At 36.4% G+C, this 27,608-nt stretch overlaps 1 protein-coding gene across 5 annotated transcripts in view; it reads right to left on the reverse strand.

Annotated features, from left to right (window-relative positions):
- Window positions 1-27,608, reverse strand: part of SLIT2 (slit guidance ligand 2) — a 257,918-nt gene that overhangs the window by 214,325 nt on the left and 15,985 nt on the right. For all 5 annotated transcript variants that reach the window (XM_067298185.1, XM_067298183.1, XM_067298186.1 and 2 more), the window contains exon 4: window positions 24,212-24,283. In XM_067298185.1, coding sequence (XP_067154286.1) covers window positions 24,212-24,283 — 72 coding nt within the window. The remainder of the gene's footprint in view (window positions 1-24,211; window positions 24,284-27,608) is intronic.

The raw sequence follows: 27,608 nt of genomic DNA on the forward strand, positions 1-27,608 counted from the left end.
TGAACAATGTATCATATAAATGGTAAACTCTTTCCTGGTCATTTTAGGCTAGAAACACATGAGCCTAACTCAGGGTATTCTGCTTCAGTTCTCCGATATCACCTCTGGTCTCTTTATATCAAATGACCACAAATTCTCTCCCACACTTCTACACTCTTCAGAAAAACACATTTAAAACTCCAGAAGTATACTATAGTTACATATATTCTACCAATAGATGACTGTTTGACTAAAAAACAAGACAACCCCTCCTAATAGAGCACTCTTGTGTGCTCTCTCTCAAACAAAAAAGTTGCTCAGACAAGGTGCCAGGGAGATTACTTTCTTATCTTTTCAGATACCCTATAGACTAAATGTAATGACAAGACCACATCCACAATTAATAAGAATAGAAAACATGATAATTTCATAATAACACAAGGAAATATACTTGAGATGAACATAAAAGTTAAAACACAAGAAAGACACGACAATGACAGCCTTAAGTTATGCCATGGTTTCTGTCAAAGGATGCTACTTGAAGTCCACATGAGATAGGTATCATATGCCTCTGTTTCAGCATCCTAAAAGCTTAAAAATCAAAGCAGAGAAAATGAAACTAGTCAGAAGGTTGGAAAAAAAAGAGTTGTAAAAGTGCTACAGAAAAGAGGAAATGAATGCACTTGTCAGAAAACAGATGAAATTAATGGGAGAACACTGAATACTTTGCTCATCTGAAAATATTCCTACATTTTGATGCATAAATAATCTAAAACAAATAACCAGTGATATGAAATATATTTCAAGCACTTGGGGAGAACATAATAGATTGGTTTGTCTTACAATGAAATATATTGAAGAATGGAAATAGAATGCTCTAGACATAAATGAATTTTTTTTCTTTATTATAGAAACTGCCAGATCCTTCAGCTAACTAGCAACAGCTTGAAAACTACTGGCAAGTCTTCAGTGAAATACAGTATGTTATTTGGGAGTGAGGATTTTAAAAATGAGGGCCAGTAGATATTGAAACAACTGTGTAATTTTTAATTTATTTTTCAGTTTTAATGCCAATTTAAGTGGCTCATTTTTTCAGTCATAATAAAATGTAAAAAGAACAGTGAGAGAAAAGCTAAACTTCAGTAGAATTTTTTAAATTAGGAAGAATTTTAGGAAAAAAATCTGAGCCTCTAAAAAAATCCTTCTTTCAATCTTCATCCTCTTTTTTTACTATTAAAATATTTCTGATGGCTTACATTTCTGATAAGCACTACTCTGAATACAAAGGCATTTTACTTTGTTAATTATGTTTTCTCTGTCAAAACCAGGAACTTGACGAATAGTTTGAAAGGCTGTCTAACTTCACTGCTGCTGCTGGAACACTACCTTTAAAAGCTTTTGTTAAAGGACATTCTATAGCTTCTCATAGTAATGATCAATGAAAAAGGTTATTCCACTACTAAAACAATTACTACCTCAGGAAGGTTATAGTTTATGCATTTAACAACAGAATTAAGATATGACAGATGAGAGCACCTGCTATACTGACACTGTAACTTATATGCAGATCAAAAAAAGAATAGTCTCTTGAGGAGGGAAAAGAAATGTTGGTTGATACCCTTTCTTTAACAGCTCAAGGAATAAGTTTGTGTTCTTCTGTTATGTTATTAACATGAATAACAATGACGTCACAATTCTGTTAATAATTTAGTTTTTTTTCTATAACCTAGTTTGTGGTTCAACAAAATAAATCTATAACAATAAAGAAGTGATTTTATCATCTAAAAGATATCTTCATCTTTGAATAAATCGTGTTCGCAAAAATAAGTATTTAATATTGTGACATCAATGATTATTAAAATAGCTACACTTTTCTTACAGTTACAGAAACATAGATTGAAAAGTATTCTCCTAAGGAACATTTTTGGAAAGCACACTGATGCAGGTTTGATTTACAGCAAAACCATCCACTGACAGATGCTTATTAACATGTTCTTTAAAACATCCACTGAAGGATATTCACCCATGTCCCTAGCAGTCTTTCACTAGTTCAACCACTAGAAAGGGTTTCCTCGTGTTCAGCCTAAATGCATCATTCCAAATTAAGTGCATTTCATTTCTTTGGAGGAAAATGAAAAACAGTTAGTTGCTACCCTCTTCATAACAATCTTCTTACCATCCAGTCTTCTCTCCTCTAGGATAAACACAATATTCTCTCTGCTAAGAAAAAAACAATTATTTTGAATTTTTCCTCACATTTTTCTATATCTTTAAACAGTACCCCAAGGTAGACAATACAGAAAAGGATTATCACATTCAGTGTCTTATATGCAGCAGAATTTTTGTAGTCCCTGGATAGTACATACCTTTTTTTGAAACAGCAAAGTAGCTCATACTTTACCTTATGACCACCAAACAACTCACAGGTTATATTCTGCCACGCTACTTGTCTATACTTTGGGCATTTTCATTTCTCCTTCCTCAGCTTAATACTCTGCATTTGTCTTCACTGTATCTAAAGAGTTGATTTTTGATCATCTATTCCCATTTGCCACAGACATCATGAACTCTGATTTTGGCCAAAGCGTTTGCAGCATGCACTCATCACCCACACAGAATCATCCTTACAGGCTACAGAGATTGGCAAAGTCCATTACTCAGGTAGCTAAGACATAAGGGGATCTGGGGCTGCACTGGAGATGCCCTCTCAGCTTAACAATGAACTGTTGATAAGTATTCCTAAGAGAGGAGTTTCAAGCAACTGGAGAGCTGATAATGATTTGTCTAATCATATTTCCTTACATCATTTATGAGACTGTCATGGGAAACAGAACTCATAACAAATGGTGCATATATCACATCCTTTGTTCTGTCTTTATCCAGAAGGCCAGTTTTCCTGTTTCATTTCTTTTTCCCACTTACATGGGGCATAAACTATTGATGCTAATGAATGTGTGTCAATTTACCAGCATGCAACATGGCCTTATGCTTTTAAGACTTAAACATGTGATAAAAATGTTATGCTTCATCTCAGTGGGATAAAAGCTGAGCAGCAACAGAATTTCTCAGCTGCCTTACCCTCATCATGAACGCACTGACCTTTAAGCAGATAGACATAAACATTAGCAGACTGAAGCTACCAGACTCACTTGAAGTCAGTATGTGAGTTCTCCGAGTTATTTGAAAAATATGCCATCATTTAGATAGACGGTGTCAAATATAGCTTGATCATGCTGAAGTACTGTAGAGGATAGCCCATTTGAATCAGCTTCCACCTCCTTAAATCCATTTAAGGAGTCACCAAGAAGCTTTTATGATACAGCCCTTCTAGCATTGCTATTTTCATCTGGATCTCTCTGAGAACAGAGAGACAGCCTGCAGATATGACCAGATTCAGCAAATATATAGAGGGAGAATAGCTTAGGTTAGCTAACTGAGAGCGCAGACTAGGAGAAGGAGCATACCCAGCAGTAGATCAGAAAACAGGAGCAGGGAAGGCTGAATCCAGAGGTAGAAGGTCTGCAGAGACAGCTTCTGCTGCCAGGAAAGCCCTAGAGGCTTCCAGGCACGTGGCACGTGTATTAGCCTCTGAAATAGGTAAGAGGAAATGGGGAACCTTGAAGGCAGAAGCAGACGCAATGCCTGGTGTACAGAGGCATAGCAGTAGACACTGCAAAGTGAAATGGGTATTGACCTTGGAGTGCAGAAAGAGAACGGCAACAGTGGCTAGAGCAGCAAGTATGAGAAGTCTACAGAAAAACATACAGCTCAGTCCAAATTACTGCACCGTTTTTGTCAGACTTTTTTCCTCCCAAAGCAATTACACCCAGGTTCTAGACCAGCAAATCTTTGTTAATAGTGAGGTGGTATTTCTTGCAAAACAACAGTAAAACAAACAAAACCAGAAGTTTGTGTTCGTATTTCTGAAGGGATACATGACATAATTGCCACTCAATTAACAGTTTTGAGGAAAAAATAATTGTCTGTTTTAACTTTTATTATCCACATCCCTTTAGAATTCAGGGCATTTTTTCCTTAAAACCTGTGACCTGTCATAGCAAAAGAATCTCAAGACATTCCAATGGAAAAAACGACTAAAGTCATGTTTTAAAGGTATTTTTCCCCTACAAAGAATAAACTGCAAAGCAGAGTAACAAGTCATCATAAAGATTTCACACTGTTGTAATTACAGCTAGCTTCCCACAAAACTACTGAAGTGTGCATTGCACAACAAAGAAACACTCTTTCACTAGAAATCAGGCAGGTATTTACCAGAAATTTAAGAGGCAACAGCATTTTAAATTAACACGTACAATTAACAGGATTGGAAAGAAAGCACTAGGACAATTTTCTTACTGCTTTAGAATAGATAGAAAACACCAGTTACTACCCACTAGATCTTCTTCATAGGCAAAAAGAGACTACAAAAATATCACTGAACAGAATGAAGGAATGAAGCCCTCAATAACACTTTTTAAATTTACAAATAGTAGCACTAAAATACAGTGCAATTTATAAGATTAAAGCTAATGATTTCACTCAGAGATCAGCTTGTGGTGACAGTATCAGATAACCTAATTCCACTAACTCTCATAAAGTCATTTCTTAATAAAATATTTTTAAATTCCATGCAGTTTATGAATTTGGAATGCATTTACCAATTAAATGCCCACCTTAACCAATGCTATCAGAATCAGTGTCAATAATTAGTAATCTTTTCAGCACTGTTCTGAAGTGCAAGAAATTACTCATACAAATTTTATGTTCTACATTTTTTTTAAAACATTGCTGGGACTTATCTTTGTAAGTCAGGTTATTAGAGGAAGCACAGTAATTTTGTAATTAAACTGCTTGGGTTCTTTTATGAATGATTCAAATAAAACAGTTCTTTAAAAATTCACCCACTACCTATTGGCAACATAAAAGCTACTGAAGATGCTACAATTCTTACAGAAGAGTGAAAAAATACACCTTACATTTAACTAATACATACATCAGCCAATTTTAAATTGAATAATTTCTCCTTTTTATTTATATAGTTTCATTGATCTCTTCTATTTTATACCCCTCATGAAAAGTCCCTTACCCTATCAGTGAATTTATTCATTCATTCACCCTCCTCCTTCTTGCTTTTACTTCTAGTTCAACCTTATATCTAAAGAAGCAGGAACAGTGAATCAACAACATCTGGAGAAAAGGAACCTGACATGTCCAAAAGGCAACACAAGTGAAAAAGCTGTTTTTCCCAAAAATGACCATAAGAAAGGGAGCTACTATGTCTCCTCAGCTCTCTCTCCAGAACAATCTTCTCTAAAAACTATTTGTGAGATGGTAAACTATTTCTACCTGAGGAGTAACTGAAAAGAGGTGACCCGCAGTTGCCAGAAGCATCCTTGCTGGTTGGAAAGTGGAAGAGGCACGAATGCCAGCGTACTCATCCTCCAGCTTCCACGTGGGTCACCCATCTTGCTCAGCAGCTCCAGACATCCCTGGTGCTGCGCAGCAGTTTCCTGAGAAAGAGCCTGACCCAATCCTGTAAGTTTTTTGGCTACTTGAAAAGGACCAGGGAAGAAAGGGAACTGGTTCAGTGGAAGGTAGTAGCATATACTATATAAAGAAACAGCTTAGCAACAGTATCTACAGCTGTAAGTTCTCCTATAAGCCCAGAGTTCACTAGCGCATGCTGGCTCCTTTAATACTTACAACCACAAAAGTTGTATTTTTTTTCACAGCAAGATATACTATCCAAGCCACTAATATAATCCACAATCAAAATCTTAAGTTATATGAGCACTTAGAGCAGAACGCTAATGTTTTATGAAGAAGCAGAGTGAAAATATTCATTAAAATTAACAGAGAGAAGGTAAAGGGTAAAACCTAAAGATACTACTCTGTCTTTGTTTGTTTGTTTTAACCTATTGAACACTGAGAAGGCTGTATTCATTTACTTGACATTTTGGACATATTTGCACTAATAAAAGTGAAAAGAATTTTTCACCCTGACCCTACAATACTTCTTCAGATAAGGGTTAGCTGGCCAAGGCCCATCCCAATCAGATTCAATAGGAAGCAAAAAGGAAGCAGTCAAACTGGAAGAAATCTCCAGGCAATATGGAGAAAACAAACAAACAAGCAAAAAACCCTTCTTATATAAAAGCAGGGTTCAGTGTAACAACTCAGGCAGACTCTAATTCACAGCAAAAGGTTGATACAGCAAGATAAGACCACCAGCCCCCTAACTTGGGATATGAAAGGTGTGCATCTGATCTACATGTGACACCTCAAGAATAAGTTATAACATTGCCTAAAATTTACAATAGATGCCTTCTGGCTCCCTAGAAGAAATGTATGTATTAAGTTAAAACTCTAAAGCCTTCAGTATCCAAGAGAGCTTTTTTTGCTCGAGTGTCAGGTATCACCTTCAGCTGCGAAACAAGGCGTTTGCCATGAGGATCCTTGAATTCTGGAATTTGCCTATCTTGTCTTCATGATACAAAGCAGCAAAGACCTTCAGGATGAACCAAAGCATCCATCTCATTTTCTATAGGGTGGGTTGCTTCTTTTTTTGTTTTCCTGGGTGTGGGTGGGAGGAAAGAGGAGGAAGGGAAGGGGTCGTTAAGGAGAAGGTGAAACTGTACCTGGCTCTTCCAGAGGATATTAAGAGCTATCCAGATTTGACAGTTATTTTCTAGGTGTTTCTTGCTTGGAAGGCAGGTGAGGACAACAGATTTTACTGTACTATTATTATTCAAATAACTTTTGTCATATATAATGATGTAATGATTTTTCACATGATGAGAAGAGGAAAATGAAGTAATCAGAAGCAAATATCAAAAAGTACGATTTCTAAGTTTCTCTTGCCAAAACTGCTGTTATTAATAGATGAACGTATCACTATTAAGTTATGTCATACTTTCATACCAAAACATTACAGGAGTGCAACCTAGTAGTGAAGCTTTAAAAGGAAAAGAAGAAAGAGGACAGTGGTACTTCTAGTTTGCTAATTAACAATAACATCAGGATACACTGGCACTAATAGTTTAATAAAAATTGGATTGTGGCTACTGCCTGAGGCTTATGTGGTATCTGTAGCATTGCATCACAGCATGGGATATCAGAGCACAGGGGGACTGTTTACCCTGTCAATCATTTGTCAATCTGTCCATTTTTCTACAAATAGCCCTTGTATTTGGGAGCAGTTTCACAAACTGTAGTAATTAATTTTTAACACAATGATAGACACATTTAGCAAATCAACTGAATTAAAGCCACTAACATGCACAAGGAACAGAAAGTAATGTCATGGTTACTTTTGTGCAACTGGAAAAATTACATGCAAAAAATCTCCTCTAGTTATTTAAACTATATATTTACTTCTCAAAGATTATTTCCATTTGTTAAAAAACAGATAGATAAAGTATATATTAATAATTGGGTTTTTTGTTTTTTAAAGAAAGTTGGGTAATTTTATTCTCCTCCACTTCATGCTTCCCACAGAAAAATGACTACACAGTCTTTTAGGCAAAGCATCTTAGAAATCATTTATGGCAAAGAAAGCTAGAGTAACCAGATTTTCTGCTAAGAATGCAGAAGAGAGAAAACTGTTGAGGAGAAAGGCAACATTCTTCTCCAGAGGAGATAAAAACAACAGACATCACAATGTTTATCACTGTAGAGCACAATGAAAGTCACCAACAAGTAAGGTCACACCATGGTTCAGGACAGTACAGAAAAGGAAAGATGACAAAGATGAGAAATATTATGCTGAAGAAGCCAAGATGACAAAAAGCTTTCACTGCACCCAAGAATCTGATAAAGGTGATAACTGAAGAATGGAAGAAGCATGACTAAACATGATATCCCCTGAGCTCTGACAAGTTATACAAGAAGAAAGAGTCATCAGAAATTATTGCTGATATCTTATCCATTAAACTGTCCTCTATCTCCTTGCACAGAAATTTCTTTCATTGATCCATGACATTAAAAACAGGATTCCACTAGCATAATGTTCCTTCTTGCTGCTCAGGAAACTTAAGAATCTGAAACACTCTGCTAAATTATGGGTTTCACTGCAATACACACTGCGAGAGTTTGTATCAATAAGGAAATACATGTTTCAGTACTGACGTATTCCCTGTCCTATGACTCTGGGTTTAGGTTTGGCAAGCTAGTGTTTGCTGGAGGGGAAAGAGGGGCAGGGGGCAAACCTGCAACCTTAAGAGCTGGCAGAAGCCAAAATATCTGTTCATGAAAACAGAAGACAACCATAGCATCTTTCTTCAAATATAAACAGGATGATGACCCCATAATTCTGAATGTGTCCAAATACTGGGATATTGTGTTGATCAGTGTATCAGCCCAATTAACTGAAGGTAATAAAGAAATCTTCTGAGCTAGAGCTGGCATTAATGGAAGTGGAAAGGTGGGGAAGATTGATTTATTTGTCATTATGGAAAATACAAAACATTTTTTATCTCCAGACATATCACTATTTTTCAAGATTCACATTCAATTTACAGTATTGTTTCCTACATTTTCATATGCTTCCCTTGGCATCAGATTTCATTAAGATGCTGGCAGTGCCATCTGCAGCTCCAAAAGCATCTCCTCTGTCAACTGCTTGATCTCAAATGAGTCATTCAGGTTGGGCTAGCGAGCAAGGAGAAAAGCCTCCATATAAATAAGTCACTCAACCAAGCAACATTAAACACCTTGCAAGAACCAGTCAGCCATGAGAAGAGACTGGAAAAAATATCTTTAATACAGTTTGAAAGTCTAAGCTTGAAATTCTAAGTTTTTAAATTATGGAATTCTAAATTTCAATTTCTGGTTATTGATCAAATTTCACTGCAGAATCCTTCATAATAATGGAAAGGAAAAGAAAGACACCTCATATTCTATCCAGATCAATACAGTTCTCCCTCACCTTTGGCAGAGGAAGCCAGAGAACGTGATGGAAAGCAATCTGCCAGCCGCCACTGGCCAATACTCACCATGGATATCGGTACCACATGGTAGACGTCCACTATGGAACACAAACCCATTTAGCAGAGAAGCTGAGCAGGACATTAAAACAAAGCTAATATACTGAGTTTATGCAGGAATTGTTTATATGCAAAAGCAGTGAAGGGGTTGCATTACAAAAAACAGGAACACCAAAAAAGCTAGGATCTGTGTGCTCTGGCAATAATTTTCCTTTTCTACGAATTTGCCTTCTGAGTAAGTTTTCAGGTCAGTCAGGCCTGACAATTACTTGAGGATGCAAAAAAATTACTTTGGAAAGATATAAACAAAAAAAGAGGGAGAGGAAGTAGGTTAAACTGGTGCAGCACTAGGAAGTGCATGAAAATCTGGTAACTAACCAGCTCAACACCCACAAGGGGGAGCCTTCCCTTGAGAATAAATCTGAACTCTTGTGCTTCGTTCATGAGACAGCTAATGTTAAAGGACAGTTCACTGGTCTACAGTACAGTACAGAAAACTTTCAGAAAGTTTTTTAGGCCTTAACTGGGGATGATGTTTGCATAAAAGGAGACAGAGGAGGGGAGGGACAGGAAGGATGTTGAAAGAAATTAAGAAATTAGCATGCAGCCTTTATAAAGACAATACAGTTATCTGTGTAAATACACAGATTTTAAAAGGAGGCACCAGCCTAGGGAAATGGGAATGGAACACGTACTCAGAAGATATTTCCTTTCCCTATTTATTTTGGTTCCTCTACTATGATTCTTTTCACTTTTAATCTGCTTGGAAATGACTAAATATTTGTTAGTATTTCCACCTTGGAACTATTTATCTTCATAGCCATGGTAATACACTCACATAAAGGCATCAGAACTGCCAAATTCCTTCATTACAATTTGGATCACAGTGTAGAGGCTGGGGTGTTGGCACTTGCATCTCACTGGACCCATAACAGCAGACACTCATCATCATCAAGTCATTATCACATTTTCCCTTCATGGCTGTGTTTATTTTAAGAAATTCCCATGCATTCAAATGCTACCTTGGCTTATTTCAGACTATCAATTCTATATAAAACTTCAGGGCAATATACCATAAGTAAATAAGTAAGTGCAATATATAAGCAAGGAAGATGTCCTTTACTTTCCCTTTATACCTTATGAAGCAATCCCCACCAGTCCCCATCTCCAACCTAACATCCCAAAACAAAACAAGAAGCATAAAACAAAGAGACCAAACAAGATCATATTTATCATGCGTACTTTAAAATCCCCCCAAACACTCACCCATCTTCCTCTTTAAAGGTACAGTTAATTCCCATATCTGGAAAGTTTTACTCAGTGCAATCCTCTCTAAACATTACACAATCGCAACAGTATGGCTGCATTACTGATAAAACTACACCCAGCAATATACTGCAATTAAGGATAAAGCAAAACAAAGTATCAATTAAAATGTGATTTCTGGTTATACAATATTTTCCTCTGTTTGGTAAGGAAATGAAACCAAAATTAGAACATTCATTCTTCTTCTGGACTTAAACTTAAGTTCAGCTTAAACTGAAACATTTTTCAAATTCAGAGGGGGGGGGGAAGGGAGGAGGGGATTGTTTGTTTTGGTTTGAGGGTTTTTTTTAATGTTTATCATAACTTTCTCCATACACTGTTTCTGCTCCTATTCAAATTTAGCAATTACAAAAAAATTATATGCAAAGTTTTCCATATCTTGACTTAAAAGGGAAAATATTTCTAGAAGATCTAGGCAAATTTATCAACCATGGAGTACCAAAATGACAGTGAATAAACACTTGAGTAGTAGGGATATTCTGATCATTTTCTCTGTCTGCATCTTCCTTAGATATACCAAAACAACTCTTCCTTTTTGTTTAAACATTTGTCCAATTCACGTGGGACCTGCGCTACTATTGTGCAGTGGAGTGAGATGTTACACCACTGAGAAGAGCTCTCTGCAACATTCACATTCAGTAAAGTAATTGGAAAGTCATTCTGTATTTAGAAGCCAGAATGAAACACAATGGACAAATACAATCATACAAGCATAATTAAAAAATGCAAGTAAAGTGAATAAAAAGGCAGATTAAGAACAGCAGACTTTCTCACAAACAATCCCACTCACAGCTAGATCATGCAAAAAAAAGGCAGAGGCACAGAAGACTTACAAAAATCTAGTCTAGGTTCCATTTTTAAGCAAGCACATAGTCAAGTAACTTTACATTTCTAAAGAACCATAAACTGAAATTATAACATCTCTTACAATATTATTCTCTGTATGAAGACATTAAATTTGAAATGCATACCTCTAATTTATCAAGTAAAAAAATGTAAGATTTAGTGGCTACAGATAGTGTTTATCTTAAACGTTTTCTTTTGGACACACTCAAAGAAACCTTTTCACGACAGGCATCTCCAACTGCATTGCCTTCTCCCTTTTAGTACTTCTCAGTCTGCAGTGTTTTTTATATGTTAACATCTTAACAAATATCAACAATGTAGGCCCAAACAATTACGAATGCTAATGCATTTGCATACCCACACATCTCACACTAAGACCTTGCTGCATGCAAGTAAGCCAGTTACAAACAGGCAAATTCCTATCCCATGCGATACACAAAGCTGAGTACACATGCTAATAGTGTTTGCCTTCAGGAAACAAATTTTTTAATCTTTTTGAAGAACAGCAGCAGAACCACATGATTTTGTTTAAATATAAAATGCTTGCTACTTCTTATTATAACTTGCAACAGTCCTTGTGCACCTTGATCTAAATTTGTTTAGAAGAAAGCATACATGAATAATATGCTGATAGTACTTGCAACAGACCATCAAGTTCCATTTCTTTATCAATACAAGTTCACTTATTTGGAACCATTACCAGTATTTTAACCAGAGTGCAGTATATATGCCAAACGATCATTCTTAAGTCACTAATCTCAAAGACTTAAAACTTTCAGCAGAAATCTTTTCTTGACTAATCAACCTCCTAATTCAATTACATTTCTCCTAGTTTTGCTCTTTGTTCTCCCTCAATATATACACACACAATACTTCTATTCTTCCTCTATTCAACTGTTACATAACTAAGGTGGTATATATTCATTTTAAAACCTTCTCCATAAGTCAAATCCAGTTCAGTTTTATTTCACGCTAAGAAAAAAAAACACCCTCCCCCCCAAACCCACACAGTATAACTTTTGCAACCGGATTACAAGAAAACAGACAAAAAGCTCAGTTTAGCCAAGATCCTAGTAAAACGTTTTTAGCATCTCAACAAAACGAAAAATGTGAGCATCCCACAACAACTACAGTCAGAAGAGCAAACTGCCTTGTCATCAGTTTTGCAAAACTAGTGTAGTTAAAAATATGCTTTATTTTCCATTATCTGCAGTGTCTTATACATATGCACAAAATTGCATGATATTATTATTTCATGCCATACTGTACATTTGTGTCTATTATCACCACTAAGTCTCTTACAGTGCTAATGTTTTCTCTTCCCACTGACCACAATCTGGATTTTCCCCTCACTAATTATTTTGTATTTCCAACATTTTCAAGTCCATATCCACAGGATAAGCAGTTCTGGCATATTTCATATATTTCTGATTTAAATCCCTTAGTATTGTTTCTGATTGCTCTAGATTATCACTATCAAATGTTATTAGTATATTTTTTATGCAGTATCAATAATCATCAATAAGCTACAAAACAACGGACCCAATATAAATACCTCAGCTCAGTGCTTTGCCTAAACCTTTAACAGTCTATCACACAAGTGTCCACACCCCGGCAGCTTTAAAATTAATTTTGTAGAAATTTTAAATTAAAGGTGGTGGTATACTTCAAATTGGAAAATTCTCTTCTCTGCCTTAATATGGCACACTAGTGGAGTCAACTTTATCAACAGTAATCTTCCTTTTAGATCCTAAAACAGCACTACAATTTTCTGATTATTTCCTAGCCCTGAAAGTCTTATAACATGGTAAAAGATTTTGTTCCTTTGTGCAGATAAAGCAGCTGTTACCAGCTGGAATGGTGAAGATGCCCTGCTTCGGCAGTTCTACACTCAAAGCAGAATGCGTCTGACTACCTCATTGGTGAGCCATAAGAAACTGTTTCATTGAAGAGAAACGTTTTGCTTTTTTCCTAGATGAAAAAAATTGACATAGATCCGCCAAGACTGTATACAAACTAAATTTTTTTTGCTGGAAGACATATCTCTGCACTCTCCATGTCATCTGAGGAATTTTGGCTCCTGCACTTTTAACATGAACACTGGAGATCCAGAAACAAAGCACTCCTGTACAGGCAGGCTCCTGCTTCATAAATTTTTATTAAAAAAAAATATTAATAATCACTCTGGCTTATTAAACAAGATGCTTTTAAAAATGATATTTTTATCCTTTTGTCTTGCAGGGGCAGAAGTAATGGGAAGGATATCTATGCTGTAACAGTTGTATAGCATAGGAGAACATTTTTACTGAATTTACAGACACATTACTAAACTTAAGGAGGGAGGCCAACCTCTTGCCTTTTACAGAGAACACAAACAGTTCATAAAAACACAGAATATAATAAAACTAATCAATCATACAATAATTTTAACACAATGAAAGTGTAGTAAGGACAAGACAGGAATTTTCTCTAATCTCAGAAATGATCGCCATTTCCCTGCAGCAGACGCAAGTGTGTGTGTTTGGGTGCATGCATGTATTTTTTCTTCATTCATGTAGCTAACTCCTTCCCCAGTTCTGTTAAGCTGTTCAGATTTTTTCCTTGCTTTAGTTAAGATATGCATTCACATTCTTTTCTCTCCGTTTAGCCTTTCATATCTTTATACTCTGAGAAGGAGCTACTACAAATACCCTTTTCATTACATTAGCTGTTATCCTATCTTTCCTGCCCTTCCATTGGGGCTTTATCAAACTTAAGAGATAGTTGATTGAGCTCAAAATTTAAAAGACTAAGTCCCTTGGGACTATCCACCCATTCCTCCAAGGATCCACAGAGGGGAAGACTTGGTTTCTTCTGTCCCTTCCCCTAACTCATCTCCCCTGTATTAAAAGTACCAGGAATAAAAGCATTGATCCACAGCTGCCGTGTTCACCTCGCACATGCTATGAAATACTACCCTAAAGTATAAGCAGCCCTTCTGTACCACTGTAAGGATTACACATGCAAGGTAAAAATAAAAACATCATTGAACTGTCTGGAGAGAAGGGGCGGGGGGGGGGGGGCCCGGATTTTGTCTCTTGTACGCATTACCCTACAAATCCTCAAGGAGTACTTAACCAAAGATTTACTCTGCCTCTCAGCCCCTTTTTCTTCCCCCTAAGGATTAAGGGCCATGGAAAGCAACCTCCCGCGCACGGCCCTTCAGCCAGGCAGGGCCTGCACCTGTGCGCGGCTGCAGAGATGAAAAGCGTCCAGCGAGCCCGGCTTTATTCCCCGCGCGGCGATCGGCGCGGCCCGCGGCGGAGCAGCCCCTTCAAGTGCCTGGCGCAGAGAAGCCGCCGCGCTCGGCATTCACAAGCGGCCTCTCCCGAATAAAGCCACCAGCCCAGACCCCGGTACCCGTACTTCGCCAACAGCGGCTCCAGGACTCAAGACAACAGTCCCCGTTGTTCATCGCTACGGCTCGTACTTCGGCTCGGCTCTTTCAGGCTGAGCATTGTGTATTTTCACTTTTTCTTGCTATAATGAAAGCCCCTTTAATTGGTACTTAGATTATCTATGTGACCCAGCCACCAGGACTCTTTGAATCCCGCACAGTTCAAAGTCGTTTCAGCTGAAGTCTATCTGCCTCTGTGCACAAAGTTTAGCCTATGGCTTCCTGCATCCATTACTTTAATTATTCACCAGTTCAGTAAATCTCCAATCTCTACCAGGACTGCCCTGTGAAAAGATAGTAAGCTAAGCTTGGCACAGGGTAAGCCTCCCTTTTATTCTTAGTACTCCAACAAGCCCATTTGGAGGGAGAGATATGGTGAAATTCCTAATAAAAAACTGGAAAAAAAAAAGTGTGCTTTGTGAATGTTGATAAACTGCTTTAGCTGTAAATGGTCAAATATTTTAGGCAAAAGGAAATGCAAATATATCTGACTGACAAGTCTATCTGAATATTAAGTTTCAATGTAATAAATATATTCACAAGTTTTAAAAAATTCATATCACACTGGTAGACAGAACTCACACTGCAGCTGTAGTATTTCATTAACTGTTCAATGTTTAATCTCATTTTGTGTAGAGAAAAAAATGTTTATTGTATCAGCAGATTAAGCTTTCAAACTCACTTATTGACATGTATAAAGGATACGATCATCAGTAAAAAATAAACCAAAAAAACTTGTTAGACCACCAATAAGTGAATTAAGCTATGTTGTTTTATTATTTATTAACATGCTTGTAAAGTTGTTCCACCACCCTCCCCCCCATAGAGACTATTAAAAACATCTCCCCTGAAAAATAACAGCAATCTCTAAACCTGGCTACAATTTCAGTTTTTACTACAGGTAGTGTTTTTAAAAATACATCAGCTGAAGAGCAGCTGCTCTTTAACAAAGTACATTTCATCCTGCTTTAGCTCTAGGATGCAAAAACACCTATTCAAACATGCTTTGTAGACCAACATTATAGCAAAAAGCATTTCTAGATCAGCACTACAACAGAAGGCATTATTAAGGACCAAGAGCAAATTAAAGCTTTTAGATAGCCTTGACTTTCCTATGTTCCATTGTATCAAAGAAAGTGGATATGTGCTGGCTAAAGTGGATGTGCGTTTCTGTAGCAATGCCGTTTCCCTGGCCAATTTCCTACTCCTTTTGAAGAATTCAGGCAGTAGCTACTACAATCAGTGCATGATATGCTGTCTCTGTTTCAAAACTCCTTTTTTCTTATGAAAGGTTACATATTCTTATCAAGAGAACACAAATCTGGCAAAACAATCTTCAGGAAATTTTTACTGCTATAAAATGCCTGTTGGTATGTTCTACAAACATTAGTAATTTTCTATGAAAAGCCTGAATTCTCTGTGTTTTCCATGAGAATGTATATGTTGGGAAACATTTTACACAGGAAAAATACATTTGTTGCTTGAATGCTGTGTGTGTTACTTCAGAGAAGCTTTAAAACAAATTCAATATATTTAAAATGCTATATAAATCAACATTCAGGATGAAGGGTCAACAGGGGTTAAACTGTCTGTCCTTCTTGACTACATTCATAAATGTCTTTTCTAGCTGTACTTGTAGAAGCAATTGCAGCGTAACTTGGATATTAAAACCTCCAAGGAAACCAACAATAAAAGCTGCTAAGAATTTCACAAGTTTTTTTTTTCTTTAGGTGTTAATTAAATGATCATTTAACACTGAAATGTAAACACAACATTTTCATCTACTGACAGCATAGCCTATTATAAATCCAGGGTAATAAACGTCCTGGTGTTAATACTCTGAACCAAGTTCCCACAACACACTAAGATGCCTTGTCATGTCTAAGGTTAAGCATCTAGACACAAAACAAAGATTGTGCCTACTCGACTTCCAGTTCAATTTTCCCATCGCCCAGTGACCTAGGTAACACTTTGAGCAATAAAGAATAAATTTAATTTCTCCAGCATTTTGTGAGGATTAGGAACAATTGTTGGCCTGCAATGACTTTTTATCCTTGGATTCTTTCTCTTCCAGAGCATTCCCCCAGTTCTAAAAGAAAATTCTGATGGTTTAAGACACAGAACAAACAGAACTTTAAATTAGGCTTTTTTCAATCAATTGGAACTGTTGAAGGGAAGCAATCAACTTTTCTTTGGACTTTTCTCAGCTATTCAGTTACTTCAGGCTTTAATCTTCCACTAGTAGAAGAAACCTACCGTCATAAGGAGAAGCCTCTATATTTTTGCATTTTCCCTTGGCCTGATTTATTCCTTTTCTTTCTTTTTTTTTTAAATTTTTTTGTTAAATCAGGATGACATGGCTGCACTTACATGTCCACTCCATGGAATCAGAGACTTACAGATGTCCTCTTTATAACATTTCACACCATGTTTTTGCACCACATAATAATGGTATTTCCTCTGACATGCCTTTTTACTTTTCATTACTTCCTTCACTGAGATTCAGTTTCCTACTTAACTCCTGCCTAAAAGGTTTCCTGTATCACAGTTTACCAAAGCTTTCAAGGTTAACCCTCCAGGAACAACCCAGGGACAGATTCAGACTGGACACTAATATGGTTACAGATGATCCAAAACAAGTTATTTTAATTTTTGCATTTAAAAAAAAGGTTCTCAGATCTGTGCTTTGACAGCTATCACCTCAACAAAAACACTGAGGGTAATTATTTATGCTTGAGGCCAGCCAGGTTAGTATAACCAGGCCATCTTTACTAAAGTATAAAATGGTGGTATTCAAAGTAATTGAGATATTTTAAAAGTCATTCCAAAACTGCAATGGCTTGAGTGAGGTAAGCAGTTCTTAATTCAATTCATGTTTTCTCATTAGACATATTGAAATACCAACAGCTAATAGTGTAAGAGAATTTGAATACCAGAGATGTTTATGTTAGTCCACGACGTTTATGTTGCGTTTGCTTGGTTTGTTTTAACCTTAATTTGAAAATCATGTCAAGGTGAGTAAACAGTTTGGGAATGTTTGTTATAATGAAAATCAATAGTTTCAAGTATCTTTATGGATGCCTGCCTGCCGAAGACAGTCAACTATGGTATTTGGTAACGCAGTTTATGTAAAGATGTAACGATCTGCCTGGTAGCACAGTGAGCTTGCAGCCCTGGAATTCCACCTAACCCACCATTTTATCCTATGGCAAAGGAAATACTGCCGGGGGGGGGGGAACTATGCTAAATTATATTTTTATAGTTAAAAAAAATAGAACCAAATTTAAATGCAATTTAAAGATACTTCCCAATTATATCAAAATTAAAAATACAAACATCTATCTTGAGTGAGCAATTTCACAAGAAAAAAGTGCTTCCAATTAAGAAATACCATATTATTTCTTTGAGTACCTATATTTAACCTGACTTCTGCATATTTGGTAAACCATTTCCCCTAGCTATTGTTTTCCTGTACTACCTCATGCTAGGTGCTGCAGAAATACCAAAGAAAGCACAGCTCATGAAAAGCCTATAGATTAAGAGCCTAAAACACCAAAAGGCAGGAAGAGCAATGTAGTTAAGCTTGAAGTTCCAGGGATATTATCAAACACAGCGATTAAAAAAATAATAAATAAATAAAATAAAATGTAATATGACTGTTTCAAGAGTTCACTCTGGTTCCACCAACACTTCTATTTAACTAATCTAAGGCTGAATGTTTGCTGTTGCTAGGTTGCAACCACTGCAAGTTTTACACCAAAAGCATACATATAATTCTTACTTCTGTTCTCAAAAAAATAAAAGTCACCTGAGGCACCACACAATTTTCTGCAGTACCTCCAACATCTCTAGAAGTCATCCTGCCACTTCTTACTCTACAAGTAGCCCTTATATCTGAAACAAGCTGTAGTGGTATTTGTTTCTGCTCACTACTTTGTAAAGGGTGACTGAGTTTTTAACTTCATATCATTATAGCAGGGATGAGAACAGGCAGAATCAGGTGATGGGACGAGAGGACAAATGCACCGACAAGGTAACTTGCATTAAGCATTCCAGCTCCTGATTCACTTTTCTTTCCAGATTAAAAAGAGCACATGGCAGAGAAGCAATAATCAATCCCGAGGAACTTCTATAAGAGATTATCTTCTAGATCTCCCATACCAGATACAAATGCCAGAAAAACATATTACAATCCTAGCACTGTGAGCACATTTTTTGGTTACTCAGTTTCTTCTTAGAGATAATGAACCTTAGCAAGCATACTTTCAATACCTATCAATTCTTACATTTCCAAATAGTCTTTTCTTTACCTATGGGTCATAATTTTAGCAAAATAAAATTCACTGAACTGTAACTAACAGTGGACTTACAGCATAGTGAGCCAAACTCACTCTAAAAACATTCTAGACTGGTGCCATAAGACCTTGTATTAGTGACAGTGCACAGATTTAGCAAAGCTATGATAATGGTGCTTTCACGCTGCAAGAAAGAAAGTAGTAATTAATCTAGTCTATTATATTAGGGATTTCCTTTTAATTAGTGGGTTACAATACCAGAAAGACAAAATTGTACGCTCATTTTACACATATACTTTGTACAGTATCTCTTTGTTGAATAATAATTTTGAAAGATAAATTTTCTAAGAATTACAGTCACTGTTAAAAAATGATGCTAGTGTAGTAACTCTAGTAATTAAAACCTGACTAGTAATAGAATTGGTAAAAACTTAACAACTTTACTATTTGTGAGCTGGTTATTTGTTTAAATAAAACAATTGAAACATTCCTATATTTGAAATTGCTGTGGTAGAACAACACAAGAAATCATAACATTACCATGATGAATGCAAAATGCACAGAAAACTTTTACCTTTAAAAGAAAAGATTCAGATCTATTACACAAAAAAACCCCAAAACGTATTATATGGAGACTGCTACAATGCACCAAAATAAATCATAAAAAAGGAAACCAATCACTGGAGAGAGGGGGCAAAATTTGGTGAATTCATAATTCGTGTGGAAGTTAGAGTTCTGACGTTCTAACAAACAGAACTGTCGCACATCCAGCACACTTCTACCATAAGGTGCAGCATACTGTAGTATTATTGCAGCACAAACAGTGGAAACCTACCAATTACTCTTATCCATCAGCAGTTCCTTTAACAACCGACTTGCAAAAGCAGACAGATTCACTAATAATTGCCTTCTGAATAGGGGAAACTCATTCTTGCTCCTCACTGGATTTTTAACAACCACAACCACCTGTTTGCAGTTGGAATAAGAGATTTCAGAAGCCTGAAAATAATAAGCATATTCTAATGAGAGATTTCTCCATTGAGTTGTTAGAAGGGATTTAGAGTATTAGAGATAAATGATCTCATCTACCAAATTATTACTGTAGCTTGCCATAGTTACAGCTAAAAGGGATATAACAATATCAAACTATTTAAGCTGCAAACACAGCTAACAACAGTAAGGAGACATGGTAGTTTAAAAACATTTTTAAAGTTCTGTTTTAGCATCTTACACCACCTCTTCTGTATTCTCATCTCTGATTGCTTTTGCCAAGAGGAAAAAAAAACAACAAAAAACAAAAACACCCCACAAAAACCCTTCAGCTAGGAAGACACAAGTGCAAGCGATGCAAATCGTAGGTCCCCCGCAGCCGTCGGAAAAAAACCAGCTTCGGCAGCCGCCCGGAGAACTTTGCTGCTGCCCGCGCCGGCACCGGCAGCGTCGGCAGGCGGCGGCGGCCGCCGGTGGGAGCGGGCTGGATGAGTAATGATGTCGATCCGACCGGACAACGGTAACCGTAGCAACTGTAACCTGCAATTCCTGCCTAACCATTGTGCGATTTATTGTGGCAGGGGCCAAAGAGGCCAGGAGTAAAATGAAGCAGAGAACTATGGTGTCTGACACATCTAGTATCGCACACTTTAATCATAGCTGGCAGAAATTAATTCAGGAGGAATTTTTGCAAGGGCCCCCCATGCCGGGTTTTGTTGTTGTTGCCGCTGCTGCTGGTGTTCTGGCCTGGCCTTTTTTTTTTTTTTAAATTCTTAGCTGTTATGACTAAGTCACTAACAGACATCTCAAAATTGTGTGTTTATTAATCAGACTATATTAAGACTTTTTCCTCCTTTAGAAGAGAAATGTTTTATTCATGACATATTTCTTTTTAAATACATTTATATTAGAAAGAAAAGGTGTCTAATATGTCAGAAGACTAGGAGCGCATCCACTAGTAAAATTGTTTTTTTTCAGAGCTAATACTGCCTAACTTATAAAACAAAGATTGGTCAGTAAGGGAACTTACCCTCATTCCCAGTGCAAGAAATGTAAATCAAAAGGCACAAGCTGTGTGCAGGGAATTCAGTATCCTTTATATGCCTCTAATGAAGGTATATTTTAAAACCACATTCTCAAACGGCTTTGGGTCCAGCACTTGGTATCCTGCAGCAAATGACAGTCAATGAACTGTGATCTAACCAGCCAAAGTAAGCAGTCAAAATCCATTTGCCTCAGATAAGTACTCACGAGGCTGTAATCGTTCTCTGTGCTAAAGGTATTATTGCTGATGCACACACAAGTCAGTGGGAGCGGGCACACGAGCCACTGAAAACAACACATACCATTCTCACAGGAAAAAGACTTGCTGAACAAGCACTTACATTATCCCAAGGGATCTACTACAGCACCTATATTAACAGTACTTTGTCAAAACACACAGGTTAGTGTACGTTTTTCCTTGAAAGATATCTTACAAGATAAGATTATACACCCTACAGCATTCTTCATACTATTTTTAACATACTACTTCCTCTAAAAATATTTACACCAAAATGCCTTTGTAGATCGACTCTTAACGGGAAATCAGTTTACGCTTTGACTAAAAATGTCCTTTTTAGTTTTTCCCAGGCATTTTCTTGGAATATGGAAAAAGCTAAACAAAAGTAACCTGTATGTTAATTCATTTAATTGATTTTGAAAATCAAGTGTCTTTAGACAGAGAAAATTATGCACTGTGTCTTTTAAACTCTCAACCTATCGCTTTCCTTTACTTACACTTCCCATCTGTCAACAAGTGCTTGTAATTTTATTACACTGTCCTGTAGTTTATGCAGAGTTGGTATTATTTTACAGAGTTCTGTTAATGGACTGGATAAATGGTAATGCTATTTAAACTAGTCTCCTGCTCCAGCAAACACAGCTGCAACTGTACTACTATTTCTAGGCAAACATCTTGACCTGAACATGCAGTGCTCTCTCAACCCGTCCAAAGAGAAATTGGAGCAGACAGCAAAGGGAAAGCATAGCTGGCCGCTGGCGGCAACCAACTGTGTCTAATCATAATTCATATACAGTGTACCCTCTTTCTTTTATATTGCATTTAGGCTACACAACAAGCATATGTGCTTCTTCACCTGGCATCTCATTTACAGCCAAGGGTCAAATGGTAATTATTATTCACAGAAGCTCAATAGTACATTGAAAACTTGCAGTACACACACTGTTTGATTAGCTGCTAAATGCCAAAAATAAATACTAAAACCAAAGCATATTACACATTTTAATGAACATGTTTAGAGAGCTTTAGTTCTCCTTAAAAAAGAATTGGATATAAATATGTATAAGCTTACACAATAATACATGGAAAAAATCCCAAATCATTTTACACCCTACATAGTGGTCAAGCTAAATAAAATCTGAACGCTGACTAGGAACATTTAACTCACATCAATCCCTTTGGTGCCCTGACATTTTTTAAATACAAACTTAGCGTTAAACGAACCTAGATTTTCAGTATCACTAGTATTTTCTTTTAAACATGACTACATTATAACCAGACGTTCACTTTCATGGTCTGATCAACAATAACCCTGAGGCAGAGGAAATTTAATACTGTGAAGCCAGTGATCTCTTACTTTCCACCATATATATGAACAGTTGTGTGCTTTATGTCAAAAGAAATCATAGATTTAAGACTAGCATCTATCACATAAGCAATTCTGAATTAAATATGTTCAGATATGATTTTGCCTGAAGTGTTCATCCATTCTTCCCCTGCGAATTATGGCTCATTTCTATTTTATATGAATTTAGATAACAACCATTACACTATGGGTGGAATAATAACATTATCATAAACCCTTTTCATTTTCCTTCCTGATGGAAGTAATGTCTCCATGATTGCTAATGAAAATTACAGAAAAGACTGAATTGTTAATATATAAAACTACATATGAATATATTGTAATATTGTAGTAGAGCAAAAATATTTTTGTTTGTCAGAACAAAAGCCTTCAGGAACTCTCTGGCCTAGTAATTTAACAACTCATTGCATCTACAAGGAAGTTTTGGAAACAAAAAAACACATCAAAAGCAAAGGAAAGAAAAATACACAGAACTAAATGTTTATACCAATAATAGAGTCATTTTCAGTTTGTCATTTCATATTACTAGGAGAGGAAAAAAGAATTATTATTTTGTAATATTAAAACAGAAATCCACTCCTAAAAATAAAAGCTTCATTATAAAATTTGTTCAAGAACATTTCCATATATTGAAGTAGAAGCGAATCAGAAGAAACCCATCTTCCTTCACCTTCACCCATTTTCCCAGCACACATGGGGTAAAATCAGTAAAATCAAATCAATTTATTCAGTGATTATTAAGATATACAAAATGGTCTACTTGCTTATTCAGACTGGTCTGGCCACCTAAATTCAATTTCAACAGCAGAAATCCCACCTGAAGACTAAAGAACTCTGTCAAACGTACGTGTGTGTATCTTTAAATTTTTAAAATGTCTGAATTCGCACCTCCTTTCGAAGCCTATTTAAGCATATCAGGTTGTGTCCTTCTCATGCCATAGACTATGACTGAAAGTTACCTGGAAATTTATTTCATTACAATAAGTGAGCATATAGATAAAAAAAATTAACTGAAATCAGCATCTGAACTTCATTCCATGTTTACACTGCTACAGAAATAAGTGGATTCTCAAAAATGGCCAATGGGTCAACATATTAAAAAATGTAAAATATTATCAAACCAGAGGAAAATCAAAACTAAACCTCATTACTCAACTTCATAGAGTTTTTTTAAGGTAAAGTGTTTCATAATCTTTTTTTTCCCAGAGTTTAAGTTGCTACCTTTCCTTTCTTTGCGAGGGAACCCAGGAGAGAACTCCACAGCCTACCACTTGCCAACACTATGATTTTTCTGGTCCAATGTGTACATATACAAAAATAGAACATCAAAAAAATCAGGTTCTTGTACAGTGCCGTATCACTGGGTCAGAACCTTCAAAGTCTTTTTTATGTCTTTTAACACAGGAAAAGGAAAACAGGAGAAAAGCAAAGCTGAAATATTCTTTCAACAAGACTTAATTTACAGAAGCAGGAATGGATGAAACAATGTTTTGTCACAGTCAAGTATCAGCATCTAGGCTAGAAGATTTTTTAAAAAATCTTGCAAAATAAGTGAAGAAAATACTCAACTAACAAAAAAGAATCATTAATATTCCTGGATGCATTTTAGCCTTGTTACATGCAAAACAAAAAAAACTAATACAAGACAGAATAACAGACCATGTCCCAATTTTCAAGAATAATACTTATTAGGTTGTGTGTACTTACAGCCTGTATAACTTCGGCGTCCCCAGAAAGAGTAGTTCAGAGAGCAACTGAAGGTTATTTCTGTTCAGACGCCTTTTGAAAGAAAGAAAAAGTTGTGTTAAATACAAGTAAAGTGCTACAGCAATGCAATGCAATGCAAACATTTTGAGCAGGCATCACTGAGCTGTAATATGCTGATTTTAAAGCATAGAAAGGCTATGCAATTCTGGTCCATTAGCGGAGACATGGTCCAGCAGTAAATTTACCATGCACTAATTACATTTTCTGGTTTCCCCAACTGAGTGTATTACCTATTTCATTTTATGAAAGATTATTTTGAATTTCTGTAGTGTGAATCAGTCACTAAGTTGGGACTCTACCCTGCATAAACAACTGGAAAACTAAAAATATAAAATCAGCAGAGTGACTTTTAATTCTCCACCAACTTTGTGTTCCTCTTGGTATAATGAAGCAAACAGGCAAACACTTTGTGACCATGAAAGGCTGTCCAAAGGAACATTTATCAGATACATGCATCACTAAATTAAAGCTATGAGAGAATCAAACTAAAGATCCATATAATGTATTCAGAAAAAAAGCAAAAAAGCTGCTATAGAAATCCTCATCAAATGAAAGTCACAAAATCAAGAAGTCTCAACTTACATTTGGCATTACAGTTTTTTTTATGCAATATTCTCTGTATCTTTAAAAATATACCAAAGAAAGTTAAATTTAAAAAATTAGTTGTGCACTGCAAAGGAAAAGCTGCAACTGGAATTTGGAAGATGCCCATTTGTCTATGAAGTTTCTCATTGAACATACCAACCAGGGTCAAATCTGTTTAGTCTGAGGTGACAAGTTCAAAGCCCACAGTATCATAGCCATACCCAACAATACAACAACTTGCCAAAACAAATACATTCCATCTTCTTGATTTTTTAAACATACAATGCAGATTATTCTTTGCCAGCATGTATAAATGACAGCCCTGGGACCACAGTCATACCATTCAAGAATTCAAGCTCAAACCATTTTTTTTTGTTTGTTTTTTGTTTGGTAATACACACACCACCTGCCATTCAGGCAAAGCAAAGCTACAGAAAAAAACTCTATTTCCTCCCAAGAACCTCATCACGAGTCTCAGTTTGCAGTGTACAACGATTACATTGTACATTAACTCTAAGACATTCTTGGATACCAGACTGCCTGGTATTATCTGATATTTATTTTATCCCTACAGCAGCTATATTATTTAAGTCACTAGACATCTACCTACACATTCCACAAGGTTTAAAAAACAAAAACAGCATTTGGACAGCATTGATACAAAGAATTTCTTCTCTGCTAGTCTTAGGGATGAATTCAACCAATTGAGCCTGTTTAGCCTCTCAGAGCCTATTTTTCATACTATAATAATTGCTGTTGCTCCATTTAAAGCTCCTTCCAATTTGGACAGAGAGAGTGAGAGAAAGGAGGAGAACTATTTAGGACAAAAAAACCCTCCCCTTTTATATTTTTGTAAGGACCCTATAGATTCAGATCCTGGACAATAATGGTCAGTTGTAACTGAAGGTAAAACAAAATCACTAATATTTCTATTTTTGTAAAGGCTCTATATAATATAAAAAATGCAATGTAGTACAGTGACATAATATCAACTGATGATATGGTTCTTCAGGCAGGCTGCCTTTGCTTAATGCAACAACAGTCTTGCAAGGACACTGACCATCATTTTAAAAGGATCATACAGGCCAAATGTTTATGGTAGTAAATAACTTTCTATACAAGCAGTTAATATATTAGATCAGGAGTTTCTATTAGTACTTACAGTACTCGCATGACCCACACAACTGAGTATGATTTCATGAACTAGACTTCACGGGAAAATATTTTTTTCAAGACTAATAAGTAGCTCTGTTAAAAAAATTAACACTATGAATTAACATACATGTAAGTGAATGTGGAAAAAAGAATGTGGGGTGAATCTGAAATACACATGCTGTTAGTACTGCTTCAGTGTCAGAACAGCATAGCTTCCAGTTGCACAGTCAGTATGGAGAGTTTGAACTCTTTGGGAGGTATAAGCACACACAAGGACTCCAGAAAATATGTCCCTAAAGTGTCATTTTCAAAACAGTTAGGAGAACTATATATGTTGAAAGACATGGCCAACTCCTTAGATGCATCTTTGCCTCATGCTCATTAGATTAAATTTGTCTGAAGTAGCAGTATCTATCAGAAATATATAGGCATAATGGAATAAAAGTGACACAGACACGACCCCCTTCCTCCCCACAAGTTGAAACCTGAGGTAACTGCAGGTTTGGAAGAGCAAAGGTGGAACAAGGAATCCATGCTAACAAATTATGGAGAACTATAGTTATTGTCGAGAAAAACAAAAATCCCACCACTTTTTCTTTCAGTATGTGTCAGCAGAGAGGCCACTGCAGCTAGCTAGCAGACAGCTTTCCCCTTGGGACAATACAAGAAAAGAAATTTCAGTTGCATCAACTGAATTACATTTCTGAGAGAGCAGGTAAGTTCAAGGTATAGTACTGAAGAAACAAGGATGAGATAATTCCATATTGTGCCTTTTGCTTTCCTGACAGAGGTAGAAAAATTTACTTATTTCTCAAGCAGAGGGAGAAAACTCAGAAGTTAGTGGCATAAGTAACAGAAAATGTAATGCAGAATCCTCTCCAGTATTTCAATACCTTGAACTGGAAAAACCCTGGGTAGTGGACAGAAATAATTGGATGACAGTCTGAAGCACTGAATTCTGTCAACAAGACTGAAGCACAATAGTAATTTATATATAATTTTTTTTCCCCTCCTATTACTGAATGCAGCTTTAGGAAGAGCACAGGCAACCAAGAGACTGGCTCAGATGAATTTTTGAGCTCTTCATGATTAATTCAAGCAAGTTCCACATACTACCTAAATTACATAAAAATATTTTAAATACTTCAGCTTAAGGCTCCCAGAGCTCAGTCTTCCAAACAAAGCAGTAGGAGACACAAGGGAAATCTTTGACAGATCGGTATGTGAAAGCAGTTTTTAAAAGAGTTTGATACTAATGGACAGAGAAAACAAAGTAAGTACAAGCAAGTAACAGGCTGCTCCAAATTGGACAACAGTAAAGGTAAGCAAAAAATTGGCTTGATTTAAGGGATTTATGTACATCTGTGATGGCTATCACTGTTGATAAGGAAACTCTTTTCATTGTTATGGGTTCTAGAGAGCAGATTAGTTTTGCAGAAGCAGCTGCATTATCTGAGTTTTTCTTGTCTTCTGCATGGCACCAGAGGGTATACAGAGGATGATCGAGTTACAGGCAGAATAAATTGTGGAGTGTGTCATAGTCCCAAACAGTGATAGGTTTCCTAACACAATGAGGTATGGCCATGCTGCCAGTCTG

The sequence above is a fragment of the Apteryx mantelli genome, chromosome 5 (assembly GCF_036417845.1).
Source record: "Apteryx mantelli isolate bAptMan1 chromosome 5, bAptMan1.hap1, whole genome shotgun sequence".
In the NCBI taxonomy this organism is placed as follows: Eukaryota; Metazoa; Chordata; class Aves; order Apterygiformes; family Apterygidae; genus Apteryx; species Apteryx mantelli.